At 45.8% G+C, this 18,574-nt stretch overlaps 1 protein-coding gene across 4 annotated transcripts in view; it reads left to right on the top strand.

Moving 5' to 3' along the window:
• The window catches only part of tiam2a (TIAM Rac1 associated GEF 2a), a 76,480-nt gene that overhangs the window by 34,021 nt on the left and 23,885 nt on the right, over positions 1–18,574 (top strand). For all 4 annotated transcript variants that reach the window (XM_048227882.1, XM_048227883.1, XM_048227885.1 and 1 more), the window contains exons 3-12: positions 345–1,466; positions 4,606–5,125; positions 5,805–5,977; positions 7,306–7,530; positions 10,619–10,804; positions 11,153–11,299; positions 13,912–13,968; positions 16,961–17,128; positions 18,069–18,173; positions 18,338–18,416. In XM_048227882.1, coding sequence (XP_048083839.1) covers positions 354–1,466; positions 4,606–5,125; positions 5,805–5,977; positions 7,306–7,530; positions 10,619–10,804; positions 11,153–11,299; positions 13,912–13,968; positions 16,961–17,128; positions 18,069–18,173; positions 18,338–18,416 — 2,773 coding nt within the window. In that variant the 5' untranslated portion in view covers positions 345–353. The remainder of the gene's footprint in view (positions 1–344; positions 1,467–4,605; positions 5,126–5,804; positions 5,978–7,305; positions 7,531–10,618; positions 10,805–11,152; positions 11,300–13,911; positions 13,969–16,960; positions 17,129–18,068; positions 18,174–18,337; positions 18,417–18,574) is intronic.

Genomic DNA, 18,574 nt, shown 5'->3' with positions numbered 1-18,574 from the left:
TTTTGTGTAATGGTTTATCTTACAACCCGAGTAGTCTGACATTGGTGTCTGATGTGACCACTTTAGAAGAGGACACACCATATTTAATTTATCCATTTAGTCTTGAAGTACCATGACTGACAAATGATTCTCGCGGGATTGAAATTGAAAACGCGGCCCAGTTCACACTGAATCAATCCGTCAGGCTGTAAAACGCTGTGACCAATTGAAGATCAAAGCAAAGGCACTGCTATCAGAGGACAAATCGATTGCTGAGGGGGTTATCACAGCAAAAAATGCTCGTCATCCATGAATTATATCAGAGAGAATCTTTTTCATTTTCATTTTTTCATTCTTTCTTCCAGAGAGAAGGTATGGGGAATTCCGAGAGCCAGTATAGCATCCAGGGACCGCGCGGCTCAAGCATCGTCCTTCCAGGGAGACAGAAGCCCTTCCTGAAGTTCCGCTCCACCAAAGAGGAGTCAGTATCACCTCACGGCTGTTGGAGGGTCATCCCAGGCACGTCTGCACACAAGTCCAAAGCTGTTGGCCATGGTTGCCTCTCTCAGCAAAAAGGCACTCTTCCCTACGTCCCCCGCCATTATGATTACATTGCGAAAGGAGTAAATGAGGGAGGCAATGGAGGGCCGTGGAAGGGTTCCCATGATCCCTTGGCATCAGAGGGCCACTTGGTGTTATCATCAGAGAATGGTTATGGACAGTATGAAGATGCCACAGGAAATGGCAGGCTGAATGGATACATGATGAATGGACACAAAACTCCCGAGAGAAAACCTTGTCCAGAGTCACTGGAAGAGCAGAGCAGCCCACGCGTGGTTATCAAAAAAGATGGCAGCCTACGCGTGGAGTTCACCAACAACTCCACCAACAGCCCTTTACTGTTGGACGAGTGTGCTGGGCCTGTGCAGCTGCTGAAGTTCTCTCCAAATGTGGACTCCACACCCAGCCTACCTGGGGTCACACGCCGACACGAACTGCACCATGGAGCACCGACGGCCACCAGTTCCACCACCAGAACCAGTAAGGGCAGCTCTCTGAGCTCCGAGGGCTCTTGGTACGACTCCCCGTGGGGAACTGGCGCCGAGCTGAACGAAGCTGACAGTCTGTCTCCTAGTAGAGTAGGAGGCAGCACAGGGGACAGCCAATCAAGAGTCTTAGATGAACAGTTACTTCCTGAACTTTACCGTGACCCCACTATGGCAGTCACCTTCAACACAATCAAGGACCTGCCTCTACGGTATCCAGATGAGATGCCCACTAAGCATCGGGCCTCCTTTGTGTCGGTCATGGAGGTGCCCACTGAGGAGGAGTGTCCAGAGGTGAAACAGTATGCCTCCTACACGCTACCCTGTCGCAAACCCAGGCCTGTCGCAGAGGATGCAGTCAAGAAGGAATCCATCAGAAACCGCATGAGACGCCTCAGTGACTGGACTGGAAGTTTGACCCGGAAAAAGCGGAAAATGCAGGTAATTTAAGGCTTAGTATTTCACTTTGATCGTTCTTTATTGTATATATCAGTGCATTTTTGTTTGCTAATACAGAGTTTGAAGCTCTGTCATGGATAGCCATCTCATATGGTGTGTAGAAAGGGCTACAAAATAAGATGTCTTTGGCTTGTTTCGCGTCTGTCTCATTTCCTAGTGAACATCACATCTGGGAATAGTTTTGCTGTGAAAATTTTATATCACTGTCCAAAACGTTTTTAAAAATAAATATTTACCCAGGCTTTCCCCTCATGTTAACTGAAGTCAGTCATGTATTATTTGTGTATAGTAAAAAATCCACATTTCCTGTGCTTATAATAGGGTGATGCAAGTGTAGTGCATCACTCTCAGATAGGCGCATACAGATATTAGCGTGTCCAAGGTGAGGTCATATTAAAAGCTGGCCACCCACGCCCTGTCAGTGGGACTTACAGAGTCATGGACAGCTTTCGCTCGACGGGGACACTGCCGGTTTACTGGCATCTCCACCATCCTCGTTTCCCTGCTAGTTAGGGAGAGTACCCGAAAAGAGCAACCACCTGACAGGTTCTTGGCGGCCCACTTTACCTGGGCGGTGTGCCATTGTGGCCCAGTGTTGCTTTGTCAGGAGCTGAACGCCATCCCATGTCGGGCACAATATTTTCAGCCACGCAAGGCCAGCTGTCGGAGAGATAGCGGCCGTGGGGCTCCGACAAATGAAAATTGTGACACGCTGTTCCCTAGAGAAAGACACAGAGAGATGATTAGAGCAGTCCTAAGATTATCATGGAGAGGCAGAGCAATGTAAGTTCAGGGACGTCCTTTTTTTAGGTCTATATTGAGGGCAGGATTTGTCCCTTTGCCCACCAATCATGACCTCCCCACAACCTTCACAATCAACAATGGGGTGCTGGAGCTCCAACCTATTGGATTTGCCAGACTGCACCAAGGAAAGTTATAACCTTACTTACTCTAATTGCTTTGTTTTGTCTTTGATTTTCAATGTGTGAAAATGCAAGGTGTTTTTGAATCAGAAAACAGTTTAGTTATTTCCGTGGAAAGTAATCTTTTCTGATTCATTGAATATAGAGTTTTTAAGTTAAAAAATGCATGATGACAACTGTGCTGCTTTGATGTTGTCTCTACTCTCTAGCGAGTAGTGTCAGGATATGTGTGTTGTATGTTGCGAGGAGCCGGACTGCTCTGTGGCTGTAAAACGAAACCGCTTTAACAAGGAAGAGAGGATGAGAATAGCTGCAGAGTAGAGCGCAGAACTGCTGGCAGAGCTATCTGGCCATGGAGTTAGATGGGGCGTGTTTGTGTGTAAACAGAGCCATTCTAAAGTCGCTCAGGGAGGATTCTTTATCGATATATGATATGATTGATGGGAAGGGCTGCCACTGTAGATAGGTGGATGGGTGGAATATGGGAATGTAGGCTGAGCTTTAAAAAGATTAGCTGAAATGTACCTTTGCTCTTTGCCCATCCCCTTTGTGCTGTTTCTTGTGCTCCTGATTTATCTTATCTAACTTGCTTTCCAAATCCTAGATCTTAATTGGCATTTAATCTGAAAAACGTCTTATGTAAGGATTTGTCATAGGATAGGCGTTACACTTTTGTGTACAGCCCTGAAGATGAGCAGTCTTGGCAAGTTCGTTTGAAATGAAAATGGCTGTTTAACACTCCATGTGACTGAGTTATTCTATCCACTTGAGTTTTGTTTTTTGTTTATTTGCTATCATGAAGCACATGACCTCAGATTGACCCCTAAGGCTCACAGTTTACAAACTGGTGTGCATTGTTTTGTCTCTCGGGGCCAAGAGGAGAGGTATGTTCTGCCGAGATGTCAGTTTCAATCATATCACCTCAAAATTCCTGTTCTCCTCGGTGCTCTGGTACCTGGTGACATTGGTTTTTGTGTGTTTCTCTTTCACAACTTTTGTATTAGACTCGGAGCAGTATCGTTTTCCAATTCCTTCACAAAAGACGAAGCTTGCACTCGTGCATTTATCCTGATATAAATTATCCTCCTGCCTATAGCATAGTCTATTTTGACTATGATTAGATCCATAGGAAATGGCTGTAAATCAACTGAAATAAGGTTTTACAGATATAAAACATAAGCATTCATGGAAACAAGTATTTCAGGTTTTAATTAGGATGGAGTCCAGATTTGAGAGAACAAAAAAATAGGTCCTTTGTGTGAAATAGTTAAAGACCTAGCATTTCCAGAGTTTTGTATTCCCCCTGTGCTGAAGTTTTAATGGGTTTTTTCTGTGCTATGTTACCCTCTCCTGGATGTAACTCAAGGTGGCTATGACGCTAGACCTTACAAAGCCCGTACCTGTTGGTGCACGGTTGGCGGCTCCACTGGTACCGGTCTTTTCTTATCATTGGTCCCAAAGCTCCGTTGAAATGAACGTAAGGCCATGAGGGGGAACGCAGGGTTAGCAATATATCACTTACGATTTTTTACTCCTTTGGAAAAAGAGACTTCTATCCAACCTCCATTACCTCACACCTGGCTCCCAGATCTTAGTGATGGGGTCAGTAGGTGCCCTCCGATGGGGATGGCTGTACCTTGCCCATTAATAAGAGGCAGCTGTTGGCTGGGTAGGCTGAGGTAAAGCTTGCTGTGCGAGGGACACTTGTTCTCTCACTGTGTGTTTTTGAAGTGCACTCGTCCATATTGAGCAATGGGAAATCAATGGTCTAATTTAATGGAGTGCAGGTGGGCCTTCATTTCTCATAAAAGAACGTAATCTCCCGAAGTGTATTACAATGCACTGGAAGTGAGGGTGCCCTCGTGAACTGAATGTAATTGCTCAGCATTTGGGTAAGATCTCTCTGGGGATGTCAGCAGGCCCACATATTAAGTTTAAAGGACATACATGAAAAAAATTACAAATAGATTGCAACTCATTTATTATGAGGGATTCAATCCTCTTTTTCATGTAGGTCACAATTCAGTCTTTCTGTCTGTGGTCAATGCAAAAAGTTATCTTTTTCCAGTACTTTTTATCAATGGTAAATCTTGATAAATCTAAATACTACACAATTAATGCTAATTATAGTAAAATAAATTCAGCGGATCAATGGATGCAATGGATGTGTGAACACCTCCCTGTCCTTTTCCCTCTAGGAGCCGAGGTACAAAGACCCCAATGAGTGCTTCGACAGTGGTGTGGATGGCCTCACTGCCGAGACCAGCTCCCCCTCTCAGGTGTCCAGTCTCCTCTGGTACCCGAGGGGCCCGTCCCAGCCTCGGTCCCGCTCGCGTTCCCAAGCTCTGCCGTCTCGCAGTGAATCGGCTGGCGCCCTGAACCAGGGGACAGACGCGCTGCGGCAGAACATCTACGAGAACTTCATGCGGGAGTTAGAGGCCGGAGGAGGCCGGAGTGGAGGAGGAAGAGGAGGAGGAGGACTGGGCGGCGGCAGCGAGGAGCGGCAGCAGGAGCCGTCCACGGAGGGCACGGAGGACAGCAGCAGCGAGGAGACGCTGGGCTCCCTGGAGCAGCTGGACCTGCTGTTCGAGAAAGAGCAGGGGGTGGTCCGGCGGGCCGGGTGGCTCTCCTTCAAGCCCCTCATCACCCTCCACAAAGACCGGAAGCTGGAGCTGGTGTCCCGACGCAAGTGGAAGCACTACTGGGTCACCCTGAAAGGTGAGCCATGGAGGCCTGGATCTCCCACTGTTAGGCCCTACGCTGAGCAGCTGCAAGCACAGTGCACAGTTTTACTGTCAGACTCAAATCTGTCACCTCCATTTCAACTGCTGGAGACTGCTGGCTTTGTGTCAGTTATGCTTATGGGTATTATACATTCCTAAGTGGATAATCTCACGGCGAATGACCTCCACTCCAGTGATTATGAGTTTGGGTATGATGGTGAATGAGTCTATCAGTTTGGCTACTGACCACAGCGCAAAGACAGCAAAGACCAAGAAAGTGACTAGACTAGATTAGAGACTAGACTATTACTATACCATAATCACTCTCCACAACTCTTAAGTCGCAAATTGAGGCACAGGATTTGTCAAAACAAACCTAAACTAAACAAAACCCAAAATAAATCTGGTCTCAGTAAAAGCACATCTCGTTTAAGGCTTTTCAAATTGCCTCAGTATTTAAAAAGCTTTACAAAGACATGGAAAGATGTTATCAGTCATTTTTATGTATGGTCTAAAAGGGTACTCTGCGCTTCATCTCAGATTGGCAGAATTAGACCAAAGAATTATTGCTCTTATGATAAGTGCACTTGAAAGTCTTTGTTGAACTGTTCCCATTTTCACTGTTCTTTCCCTTTATATCCCTCCTTACCTTTCCACCTCTCCTCATACTGCAGGCTGTACATTACTCTTTTATGAGACCTACGGTAAAAGCTCCTCTGAGCAGGACTTGTCCCCTCGCTATGCCTTGATAGCTGAGGACAGCATTGTCCAGGCTGTACCTGAACACCCCAAAAGAGAGAACGTGTTTTGCCTCAGCAACACCTACGGTGACGTCTACCTCTTCCAGGTATGTTATTGTTCATTCCCCTACGCCAGACCTTCAGGTAGATAGCTGTCTTTAAATATTTACATTGTATTTGACAGTGGGGAAGGGAATAAAAACTGAAATGTAGGTATCTCAAAGAACTGCCATAATGTTTATTCTCTTTAGCTTCATATGGACCCTTTCAAGAGAGTTCCATTATCAGCATCATAGTTGGCCCCACAAGACTTCCTTTTTAACATTCCATATGTTATCTTAATGCAGAGGAAGTAGATTGGGGCCCAAATAGAATGTTCAAGCATTGTTTTTGTTTACCTTGTTGAAAGGGTCCATATTTACCATCATGAAAGTTTTTGCTCCTTGTCATGCAATGTGTTGTTTATGATCTACCAAAAAATTAGAAACAGAAATTGTTTTTCAGTGTGTGTGTGTACGTTTGTGTGTGTGTGTGAGTGTGTGTGCGTGTATTTCTCTTCTTTGGTGTGTGTCTGTGTGCCAAGGCTGCTTGGCTTCACTGCTTTGTCAGCAGTACATTCTTTGGTGATGAGTTGCAAGCTTTGTTTTCATGATAAAAGCTGTTTATAAAATGCCAGATTGTTTATAAAATGGTGTTTATTGAATTATTGCCTCTCCCTTAGGGTTACATAAATGTTGTTTTTTGAGGATGTACACGTATGTGACACGTAGTACTTTTTGTTCAGGGCAGTTCTTTCCTTCCTTTAAAAAAATGGCATAGTGTGATTATATGCATTGCATGATATAGACAACTTTCATGATTATAATTTTCTCAACTGAACTCATTTTCTGCCATCCGTCAAAGTAGTGTCAGGAGCATTCCAGTCTTTTGCGTATTAAAAGCAGCTAAGTGAAAAGTCCTGTCCCAGTGGAAGGTCTCATTCTCTGATGGTATATTTGGGCTGAATAGGAGGATCTGTCTCTGTAGAGGTAACTGGATTAGATTAGGGAACGTCACACTTGTCAGATCCAACCTCCGGTTTCAAAAGTAAGCCTTGTAGTCTCGCAGACTTTCATACCAGCTCATCGTAGCCTCTGCTGAAATGCCGTCCATTTAGCTCAAGCTTTCATTTAAGCTTTTGTTTCTCTCTCTCTCTCCCTCTCCCTCTCTCTCTCTTTCTCTCTCTCTTTCAATTCAAATGAGTTTTATTAGCATGACAAATATTTCTGCATTGCCAAAGCAGAACATTTAAAAAATAAGGTTTACATAGAGAATGCTTGAAGTGCAATATATAGCAAACATAAATATGCATCCAAGATTAACATTCTCTCTCTCTCTCTCTCTCTCTCTCTCTCTCTCTCTCTCTCTCTCTCTCTCTGTCTTTCCCCAACCTCAGGCCAGTAACCAGACCGACCTCGAGAACTGGGTGACTGCCATCCACTCGGCCAGCGCCTCCCTCTTCGCCAAGCGCCACGGAAAGGAGGACACCCTGCGGCTCCTCCGAGGCCAGATCCGCGGCCTCCTGCAGAAGATCGATATGGACAGCAAGATGAGGAAAATGGCCGAGCTGCAGCTGTCCATCGTGAGCGATCCCAAGAACAGGAAAGCCATCGAAAACCAGGTGAGCGCTCATCTCTCATTCAGAAGAATCTCATTAAGCCTGTCCACTGTGCCCCTAAGGGCGAAAGACCCAATGCTTGACCCCTTCACAACGTCACCTCTTCTTCAAAAACACGTTGAATCAACATGACCTACTTTCGGCGCTGGTGCTTGCATAGCGATTTGCCTAAGCGTGAATATTTGACTCCAAGGCCATGTTTTGGAAGCTGTTTGCATACTGCTCTCACTCTTTGTCATGGCTCAGCAACTGCATAGAGAAGCTATTGATGTCTCTGTGCACCTTTCGCATAGAGACAGCAGTTTGTATTTCAACTCTTTTTGCAATGCAAACAGCATTCAGGATTAGATGTAGAACTCTGGACAATGACAAATGACTGTTGTGCCCTAGTCATTGATTCAATTTAGTAATAGGCACAGTATAGAGTTTGCAGAAGACACCATATGACTTGCATAGGGCATCACATTTGGTCGCTTTCCCACATGTTAGAGGAGTGTAATAGCTTAAATAACTTGCGCTGCATTACTAGGGGTCACCCCCTATCACCCCCTCACTCCAACCTCAGAGACTGTAAGAGCATAGTTCATAAACCTGAGTTTATAGTAGGGTAATTAAGGAGGGGGGTTAGGTTCTCCCACAGCAAGCATTCCAGTACTTTAAAAGCACCGACCAAGCAGTTCCTCCAACTGAGAGAAATGGAAACCGTGTGCATTTTAAGAGCAATAATCTTTATAATGGAGTTCCTTTCTTCAGAGTTTATGCTACCTTGTTAATTTTCAGAATTTCTTCTGTGAGTCCTTAAATTGGTAGTAACCGGCTTTGCTGAGGACGTGCTGAGAATGTGCACATATTCAATGAAAGTGTGGTGTATGGGGGAGCTCCAACACTACACATCGACCTGTGTTGCAAGACCCAGACAGCCCTGATTGAGCAGGATTTGCCCTTATTTGGGTACAGGAATATCAATGAGGCAGTCTGTAAGTGCATTTCATCTACCCCCTGACTATTCAGCCAATCTGACCTGTCAGCAAGGCTGTTTTCTCGCCATTCCACCCAGACAATCCCCCCCTGCAGTGTCCTTTTAACAATCATGGGACTGCTGGACGGGAGTGTCTGGAGCCAATACTGGGGTCAGGAGGGGGGTAGGGCGGGTCGAAGGGGTGCCACAAAACGGATGGATGATGTGATAGCAAGGGAGTGGTGTGGGAGCTGGGCACCAGGCGTGGTGATGAATGGATTTGAAGGCAGTGGGGCTAGGAGGTGGGAGCAAAGTGTCCTCTACCTCCCAAGCTTTCTTTTCTTTGATGTCCTGCCCCCCGAAATCAGTGCCAGCCGGGCATACTCAAGGCTTCATGCCCCAACCTTCAAAAGGAATTGGTGGTTGTTTGTCATTTACAACAATTAAGCGTGTGCCTTTAAGATGAAATGGAGGGCAGATGCCTGAAAGACAAATGAAAGGCACGGGCTATCTTAAAGGAAAAGGCACATTCCAGCCTCCTTTTAATGGGACTGAAAATGTGACTAAATAGCACAGTACAGAGGCCAGATGGGTCCAATATGTGGTGAGTCCACCAGTGCTTTCCCTGCCCACGAGGCGGCCGGGGTGCCAGTATCCAGTGGAAAGGGGTTGCATTGTGTTCTGCCTGATTCTGTGCTCGGTTCAGGAGCACAGCGCACCATTATGTAGCGCTACAGGCATTCGCTCGGGAAGGTTCCTGCGTATAAAAATGTTAATGAGTGTGCCCTGTTTTGTTCATAAATTACCATGCCCAAAATGGCATTTCAAGCAGTTTTCTGTCGGTTAATTAACTGCGGATGCATTGTTTTTGCTTATACCTGAGCGCATTCTTCTCGCCCCGTGCCTGAGAACTCATTGCATTTGCAATACTCATGGGACGCCGAGCTTCAAAGGTTTGGAAATGGTGGTGCAGCCTTTAATTGTCCTGAGCTGAGTATCGAACCTAATCCGCCTCTTCTTTGGGAGGGAGATGAATCCCTTTGGCTGACACCTTAATGCCAGCTCTCTGATAAAGGCCTTCTGTCTCGGGCAGAGTCCCCCAGGAGATCCCTTTTGTAAAGGCGGTCCAGGCTCCCATTGTGATGCGCGGGTCAGCTGATTGGATTTACCAAAGCACAGGGCCTCTGTAAAGCCTTAATGAGGGCCACACCGGTTCCCGTGAGCTATCTCACCCTGAGCATGCAGGAGTCTGGTCTAATCATCCCATTAAAACGACTTTTTTGACCCTACAAAGTGACAGGGAACAGAGCGGGCTCCCCAGTCGAGGCATTAATGGAGTAATGTAACCTCATCATTGTGTAGAAGAGTGCTTATGTCGGTCCGGAAGAGTCATGTGAATTCGCGTTTATCTTTACAAGAGAGACTCACACTGTTTTATGAAGTGAATGGCTTTTCTTTGCAGATGAGGCCCATTTAAGCAAGCAGCACAGAGGGAGAGCAGAACTCGGATGCAGTCTCATTTAAGAATCCCCCCAGTCAGCAAACAAATTAGCATCTTCCCGCTGTAAACATTGTGTGAAGAAGCACTGCACTGTTTTTTGTGTGTGTGTGTCTTTGGAGTGCTGTGTTGTTTCTAAGGGGGGGGGGGTGTGATCATCGGAGTCACCCCCACCCCATGATGACTTTTATTGGCTGGGCTGACTCCGATGTGAGGATTAGCCATAAGCTCCCCCTCTGCTCTTCCTCAGTCAGAGCAGCAGCTCTCATCCCAACCACCCACCCACCCGCCTTTCCCCCTCAGCACCAGATCAAGCCCTCCTTACCCCCTCAAGTAATTATGCCTCCCTGGAATGCCCCCCCCCTCCTTCTCAATTAAATGTTATTTTGGTTCACACTAACCTATACACACACACACACACACTCCAGCATTGTGCCATCTTCATCATCCTAAAATCAGTTGCCTTTATTTTGTGTTCAACATTTTTTCTTACCCTATTGTAATGCTTGCGGAAGGAAGGCAGTGCTGTAGTTTCTATGTCTTCCACATACATTTATCTGCTTGTTCCATCCCTACCTCTCTCACAGATTCAGCAGTACATTTATCTGCCTGTTCTATTCCCACCTCCCTCACAGATTCAGCAGTGGGAGCAGAACTTGGAGCGCTTCAACATGGACCTCTTCCGCATGCGCTGTTACTTGGCCAGTTTGCAGGGCGGAGAGCTGCCCAATCCCAAGAGTCTCCTGGCCACTGCCAGCCGCCCTTCCAAAGCAGCTCTGGGCCGCCTCGGAATCTTTTCTGTGTCCTCCTTCCATGCACTGGTCAGTATGCACAAATATCTCGTAGTACACAAAAAGCTATACCTACTCTTACCAAAAAAGTATACTTCAGTATAAATAAATGTAGTATATCTCTGGTCAGTACACAAAAAGCTATACCTACCCTTACCCAAAAAAGTACACTTAAGTATAAATCAATTTACTATATCTCTGGTCAGTGCACAAAAAGTAAACTATAGGCCTATGTATACTTGCTTATTTTTAGAATAATAAGTATACTAACAGTGCATTTCCATAAACATCTTTTTTGTAAGGGTCAGTGTTGAAGGTTTCAGTATCTTGGTATAATGTGTTTTGATCATGGTTGTGTTCTTTTATACCTATTTTCAGATCTGTTCTAGAGATGAGGCCACGTTACGGAAGCGCTCCCTGTCGGTCTCCCAGAGAGGACGGAGCAAACGAGGACTATTCTCCTCGCTCAAGGGCCTGGACAACCTCACCAGACGGGGGCGCGAGAAAAGACCCTCGGCCTCTCAGGTACATTTAGCTGTAGTCTGCTGCATTAACTCAGGGAGGGAGTCGGTCTCTCTACAGTAAGGTATGAAAGAGTTAAACTACTGCCTGGGGGAGAGCATTTCTCCAGTGCTACAGAGGTGTTTAATGGATCCCTGCCCGGTGGATGCACCAAATGGGGTCTGATGTGAAATCATCTCTCCTGTTCAGAGGAAAATTCCATACCCAGGTGCAAATAACAGCCTTCTGTGTCTTCTCTCTAGATGGTAATTATTGCCTCGAGTGGAGCCGTTATTTATGTATGCGTCCCCGTTCCTCCCCTCTGCTTCCCGCTCTAGAAAAACTCCTCAGGAAAGATGCTGTGCTCTTTTTAAAGACATCAAAAATATCTATCTGTTGCCCGTGTCCAAAGGCCAGAGACGCTGACGCTGTTAAGTTGTTAAGAGTGGTTTCCACCTTCATTGTCATTGACTCAAACTGTAATTCATCACTCCTCTGTCTCTGCACTGTTTTGTGCCATTGCAGCAACTATTCTTTGTCTTGTCCATTTAGAAGCGAAATAAATCTTGTCATTATGAAGAGCAGCTAATTGTTTTCAGTTTCAGTGGAGCTAACCTCGTGATCTTGAGAGTGTGATTAAACCACTTGCTGTTGAAAATGTTGCTTTGTTGGATTACGATCAATCAATTAGGATAACGTTGATTTTTTTGATGTTTGAATGCATTTTTTTTTAATCACATTACCACATGGTGGTGCCAGAATTTAAAATATTTACAGGAGAGCTCTAAAAACTCAGCTGGACTTCATTTCTAGACCACAGTTCATTGTTTGTATCTGTTGACCTGTTGGCGCTAGCCTGACCTCACAGTTGGATGACAGCACACCATTGCCATCAGGTGCCCCTCCCTTCCCCCTTAGCAAGGCAGGACAGCCCCAAAATACCCCCCCCCCACCACCACCACCCCCCTCATGTCCCTCCCCAGCTTTGACAAGTGTCATGTAACGGGAGCTGCAGCCGGCTTGCCTAATGAGACCCAATTCTGCTTTTGGCAGCGCAGACGGCTGAGGTGTGAGAGGAGAGGAGCAGGGAGAGTGCACACAAATGTGCTGTGAATTATTAAAAGCCATATGTGGTAGATTGCAGACTGCTGTACCATGCCCTCCGGCAACAAACAGATGGTTCGTGTAAGGGCCCTGCGCTGGTTGCTAAATATTAAAATGGGTCTCACGTTTTTGGAGACATTAGGTGCTGAGTCAAAGGTGTGGTTGCTTCTCCTTTGTGATGGCAGCCGTTTTTTTTTTTAGGGTATGTTTAATTGCCCTCAGCGGACCCCGTGACCAAGCAGAATTCCTTTCTCTTGGATCGTCTTTTTTTTTTTTCTTCAATCCCTCCTCCGGTCAACTGTCCTCACGCATGTGAGATAGCGAGATCAAATGGGGGGATGAGAAGAGATTAACTAGAAATAGACCATCAAGCCACGATACAGACGATAAAGTGAGGAGGCGTGGAAGCGTGAAGTGCTTGACCGTTACTCTCGCTGTCCTCTGCGTAGATGGGTTCAGGTTGATTGTGATCGCGGGGTATAGAGTTACAGACGTCCCCCTAAACAGGCCAAGTAACCATCCATGCCCTCCACCGAAATCTCTCACTTAAACTCTGCAATGGAGCGACTGTGCTTGAGCTCTCCCTGTCTCCAGCAATCTAATCTGGCATTACTCACAAACTCCCGTAAGCTCACTGGGCACAGCACACTCCCCAGCAAATTGCCTGGGCTTTGTAGCAAGCAGTCCCCCCAGAGTTTCTAAAAGCACTCAGCTTTGCTGTGGGAACTTAACATTTAGATTTTCATTTATTCATTTAATAAGATGCTAATGGATGTAGTGGATAATGACTTGAAAACATAAACGTGTTTTGTTCTCATGTACCTTTTGACCTACACCCTTACATTGATTCTTGCACAGTCTAATACAATAAATAAGCATCAGTGATGACAGCAATTTTTTGTTTTACATTTTGCTAGCGTCCATCGGCTTGACTTCTCTCTGTTAGCTGCTGAGTTGAAAAGAGACTAAATTTCTCCCAGCAACCCACTCATCTACATTCATTTTCAGAGTCAAATCAGTGACCCGCTGTAGCCAGTTGGAACTCTGCAAGTATGGGGTCTTTCAGCATGGTGAAGCCCTCTTTCAGCCTTGCTCGGACTCAGAACACCTATTCACTTAGTCATTCCTGCCAGACGGCTGATAGGGCTGAAAAACGCTACCCGCCACAACAGTCTGAGGGAAAACAGAAGGCAGAGGGGAAAGAAAGGCAGAGAGAGAGAGAAAGAGAGAGAGAAGGCAGGAGAAGCAACCCCATCCACCTCTCCACCCACAGTAGACACACTTCCCCCTTTCATCTGAATTCAAGCTTTACCGCAGTGCCTATTACTTGCAGCAAAAGCCTCAAAGGTTCCAGCCAGGATGGAAATAGTATCACAGCAAACAGCTCTTGCCGAGTGAAGTTGTTTGATCAAATAAAAAAAAGGCTCCTTTTGGAGATGGTTAACATGAACATTGCCACTGGTCAACTAGTAAATGAGAAACAATTTTAATGAAGCTGTTTCTCTCTCTATCTATCTGTTCATCTCTTCTAGCTCTTCGAGAGTGAGACGGAGACGCAAGTGAACTATCTCCCACCGTACAGTTCAGAGGTGAGTAAACGTGTGCTCATGTTGGAGTCAGCATCTTTTCTGTCCCAGATGCTGTTTATCAAATGGGACAATCAGAGATGGCTCAGTTCCCAGCCTTGAAATCAACAGAAGAAAATATCGCTATCCATGAAACTCTACTGAATTTTGATATTGAATGGGACAATCATAGACCTAGGCTTGAAATCAGCAAAAGGAAATAGGAAATATCTATAAAATTCTACTGAATCTCTCTATTCAGCTGCTTTAAAGCATATTTGCAAATTTGTACTTTTGACATGAGTTCCCGCACGCAAGTTCCTCATTCGTGGCAGCCTTAGTTACAATGCGGTATTTCAGAGGACAGGATATCCGCCCGAATAGTCTCACCATTAGTTCTGGGCCCTTGCACAATGGCCAGCATTGAACCGGGCTGTGAAGTTAAATGTGTCCACTGTAAGTCCCCTAACAGAACAACTACACAGACGAGACGAGAGTGCGAAGTTGCCAAAATAAAGCGCAGAGATGCCTTTCCCCAGGAGGGCGCCTGAGTGTCTCTTTGTGGGCCCAGCCGCGTCTGTATTGTGCGCTTGTTCTCGTGGTGGCAACATGTCCGTCTTCTGAAAGCTTTGCTTTTTTTTTGTTTGTTTGTCGGGAAGTCACTGTCCCTGGAGACTGTCACATGAAATCAGTTCTGTTTTTGCCCTTCTCTTCTGCAGAAAAGACACAGATGTGCTCTAAGCCCAGCACTCATTTTGAGTTGTCATTTCACATCTAATCCCTTTTTTTTTACTTTTGTCTTTTGAAAGTCGTCCTGGAGGAGCACGTGCTTAAGAACCGAAACGTAGAACCTCCGCAGAGGTTCCGCACTCCTCTTTGAGCCCTGGCAGCCTAAATGGCTGGACGTGGAGGTGGTGCCCATGGCCAGTGGCTTCCGCTGCTGACCAGTGAATGTCCCCCCTGTATTTCTTTGAAAAGTTACTTTGTCAACGCACAAGCACCACCCGGAAGACTCAACAGTCTGTCTCAGCCGGTTTGGCAGAGCACACTCTGTTCTTTATAATCGAGGAGACTCAAGGACTCTAGCCTTTTACACGGTTGGGTTGAGTTCATGCCTAACGTATTTCATTGAGTCACACAGAATTATTTATCAGCAAATATACACTGTTGACAGCAACAGCACACATTCAAAACACATTAAGATAAAGTCATGATATGTGATGGTTCAGAAGGTGAAATGCTGTGTCAATCTTTTCACTGAAAAGGCAAGGTTGAGATGTTTTGACTGTGGGTGTTTATTTGAATATTGGAGCGTTGCTGGGAGACCGGCTAAAAAAAGTGGTTCTGTAAAGTGGGTACTCCTGACCGTGTGCCTGCTCAACTTGGTTCCATCTTTAGAAGGCTCTGGGCGGAGGATGGTAAATAAATTATTTCCTCTGTATAGGGGAAAGTCTGAAGCACAGGGTTTTGTTTTCACACACACACACACACACACACACACACACACACACACACACACACACACAACACACACACAAACACACACACATACACATACACACATGCACTTAACTGTACAAAAGAGTAGGCTGAGACACACACACACACACACACACACACACACACATACACACGTGCACTTAACTGTACAAAAGAAAAGGCTAAGACTCACACACACACACACACACACACACACACACACATCCTTGCACACAGAGGGCATTGGTCTGTGGACAACCTTGGCTGCGCATGTGGAAAGTTGACCGAGCACTTGCCGCTTCGTTGCCGTGTCTGAATGAATGAGTACACAGTTACTCAGCAGCTGAAAAAGTGGGGAGAGAGAGAAAGAGGCAGACTGGTCACCAGTGGCTACAGACCCCCACTCCCCTCCACCCCCTTTCCTCTCCTCTCACACCATCATGTCTGGACAGACGGTGATGCAGTTATGCAACCGTCCGCCCCCCTGGAAAATGTTGTTTTTCCTCCCCAAAGAATCACCATGAGCTCAGGGCCCGTGGTGAGTGCCCACACTATGGACAGGAGTGCTAGGAGAGAGCACTCTCTGTCCGCTAACGTCCAAAAACACCGCTGTCTCACTTGGGCTGGAACAATACAGAGCTCTGTTTTGGTGCCTTATTTTCTACTGGTAATTCTTCCCAAATGGGCGTGAAGGTGAAGTCAGATTGTTTATTTTTATTTTCAGTGTGCCAATTTCCCATAAAATGTGGTCAAAGTGATGTGTTATTTTTTATTTCTGGAGAAAGCAATAGCAAGTGTTTGTTAACAAACATTCATGACTGTATGAAAGACTCTCAGTCTCCATACACCACTCAGCCCTTAGCAACAGCTTAATATATGGGAGGTGTTTGGTGTTTATATTGACTACATGGAAAAAAAAAAAAAAAATTATTTACTTAGAGTCTGTTGAAAATTCTTCATTTTTAGCCATGGGTTACATACGGAGTAAATGTACTTTTTGAAATGCTTATATAGTCATATGCAAGCTTGTAACTGACACTCAGTGGTATGTTCTCATCACCAACAAACATACTGACTAGACAAAGAAGAATGCCTGACAGTTGAAGTCATGCAACAAAGATCAGCCTACTGCTTGATGTCTTTATAAGTCATGTGTGTGTTGAATCTATAAATACCAGTGCGTATGAGACTGGGTGCCAGTGCCAGTTATGATGATGAAAAACGGCATCTGTGCAGATGTTCCACAGAGCTGAGAATGTGCGAGCAGCACTGCCAATTTCCATACAATCATTACCCACTACACCATCATTATAATCACCATACGATGAAACGACATGGCCCACCTTGTCAAATAATTTCCCAGTGGCCTGTTGGGCCACAACTCGCTTTGCAGATTGAGGCATTGCCAATTTTTACATTGGCCTAATGGAAGCATATTGATTTTTGATTTATATGTTCTCTCCCCTTTTCTCTCTTTCTCTCCATTTCCTCTCTCTTTCTCTTTCTGTCCCTCACTCCCTCGTTTGCCTGGCTGTAGAGACTGGACAGCCTGGCAAACCTCTACTCCATAGCACCACCTGAAGGCGGCCACTGGAATGACGGCGGTGAAAGCCAGTCCTGTGTTTACATGCCGGACAACCAGGCGGTCACGCTGCCTTTGAGACAAGATCACATGGTGGCGGACGCCCTCTCTTTGGCCTGCAAGGTACTGGAAGTGGGCGTAATAAAAGTGATTGTGCCTGAGTGACCTTCCTGCCCAGCTGAGAGATGGTGCCTGTGTGGGTGGGAGCCGCAGGCTGGTGGCTCTAAGGAGAATATGGATCACGGAGGCAGAAGGAAATGACAAATCCCTGCCATCTCTCTGGCTAGACTGGAGAGAGAGAATGAAAACGACAGAATTAGTGCATGATTTGTGGTTTGAGCGATCGACTGTTTCCAGTCTCGTGGGTGCAGATTTAGCAGGGGACAGATTAGGGCCAGTCAACCCATCCACACACACTTTGGATTTGGAGCAAGAAGAAAAGGACAAGGGAAACTTAACAAAAATACATTTATGAACTGAAATATATTTTTTAGCTTATCCCTCTCCAATGCAAAGATGTACTGTTGAAATTTGATGTGCTAATCACAGGTCTAATAAGGCCTTTTCCCCACTAAAAGCATTTTATGTGTGTTGCTATTTGGATGAATGTCTGTTGCTATGTGGATGTCAGGCACATGGCACGCTTGAACCTTGCCTGGTCTGAGGCGTTGTCCAACACTTTAATATAGCGGCTCATAAAGTGTGAATTGCTAGAATAGATGACACACAGGTGCTCTCTCTGTCACTTGCCATGTCCTGGTGTTTGTGTGGATTGTGTTGCACTTGTGACGCGGTGTGAAGTGTGAAGTTTCCAGCCATCTTTCACACTTTGAGCTGTACAGCTCACACACACACACACACACACACCTCACCTCTCTGGTGTGTTGGTCACTGCCCTGACCTGGTCTTTGTCAGAGCACTTGCATTAAGTAGAATGAAAAACTTCCTCTGTCACTTCCTGAGTCAACTAGCCCTGAACAGACGATGATCTCTGAGCAGGCTAAGATCACTCTTGTTGATCTATCACACTGGCACAGCGCTGACATATTTCTCACTGCCACAGGCCAAGCACTTGGAGCCCAGCCTGCACTTCCTGCGACTGCGGAGGTGCGTGGGGCAGTGTGTGGAGGTGTGTGTGCCCGAACCAGACGAGCTGCTGCAGGACCTGGTATGGAACACTCTTTGGTGTATGGCTTATTCTTTGTTGCAGACGTGTAACCTGATTTAGTGATTAGACTGTGAAGTGACAGGAAGATTGTATGACCTGAAGTGGACATGTGGCTCCACTGACTCTTAAGAGCAGGTCCGAGTGAATGTTATTGTCTGTTACAGGTGTACGAGGAGTTGGAGGTCTGTCCGCTGAATGTATTCACTCTGCACATGACTAGACCCAGCAGCACGGCAGACTATGGTGAGTCCCCTTTGGCGCTCTAGCATTAGCAAGGGGGCGGGGGTCCTGTTTTGACATTTGTTTCACTAGAACGGCTGTGACGGGTCTAAACTGACGGCTAAATTCTTGTTTTTATTTTTTTTTCAAAAAATGACTTATATATAAAAAAAATACTTATA

The sequence above is a fragment of the Alosa alosa genome, chromosome 19 (genome assembly GCF_017589495.1).
Source record: "Alosa alosa isolate M-15738 ecotype Scorff River chromosome 19, AALO_Geno_1.1, whole genome shotgun sequence".
NCBI lineage: Eukaryota > Metazoa > Chordata > Actinopteri > Clupeiformes > Clupeidae > Alosa > Alosa alosa.
This window is presented reverse-complemented; position numbering and strand designations above follow the sequence as displayed.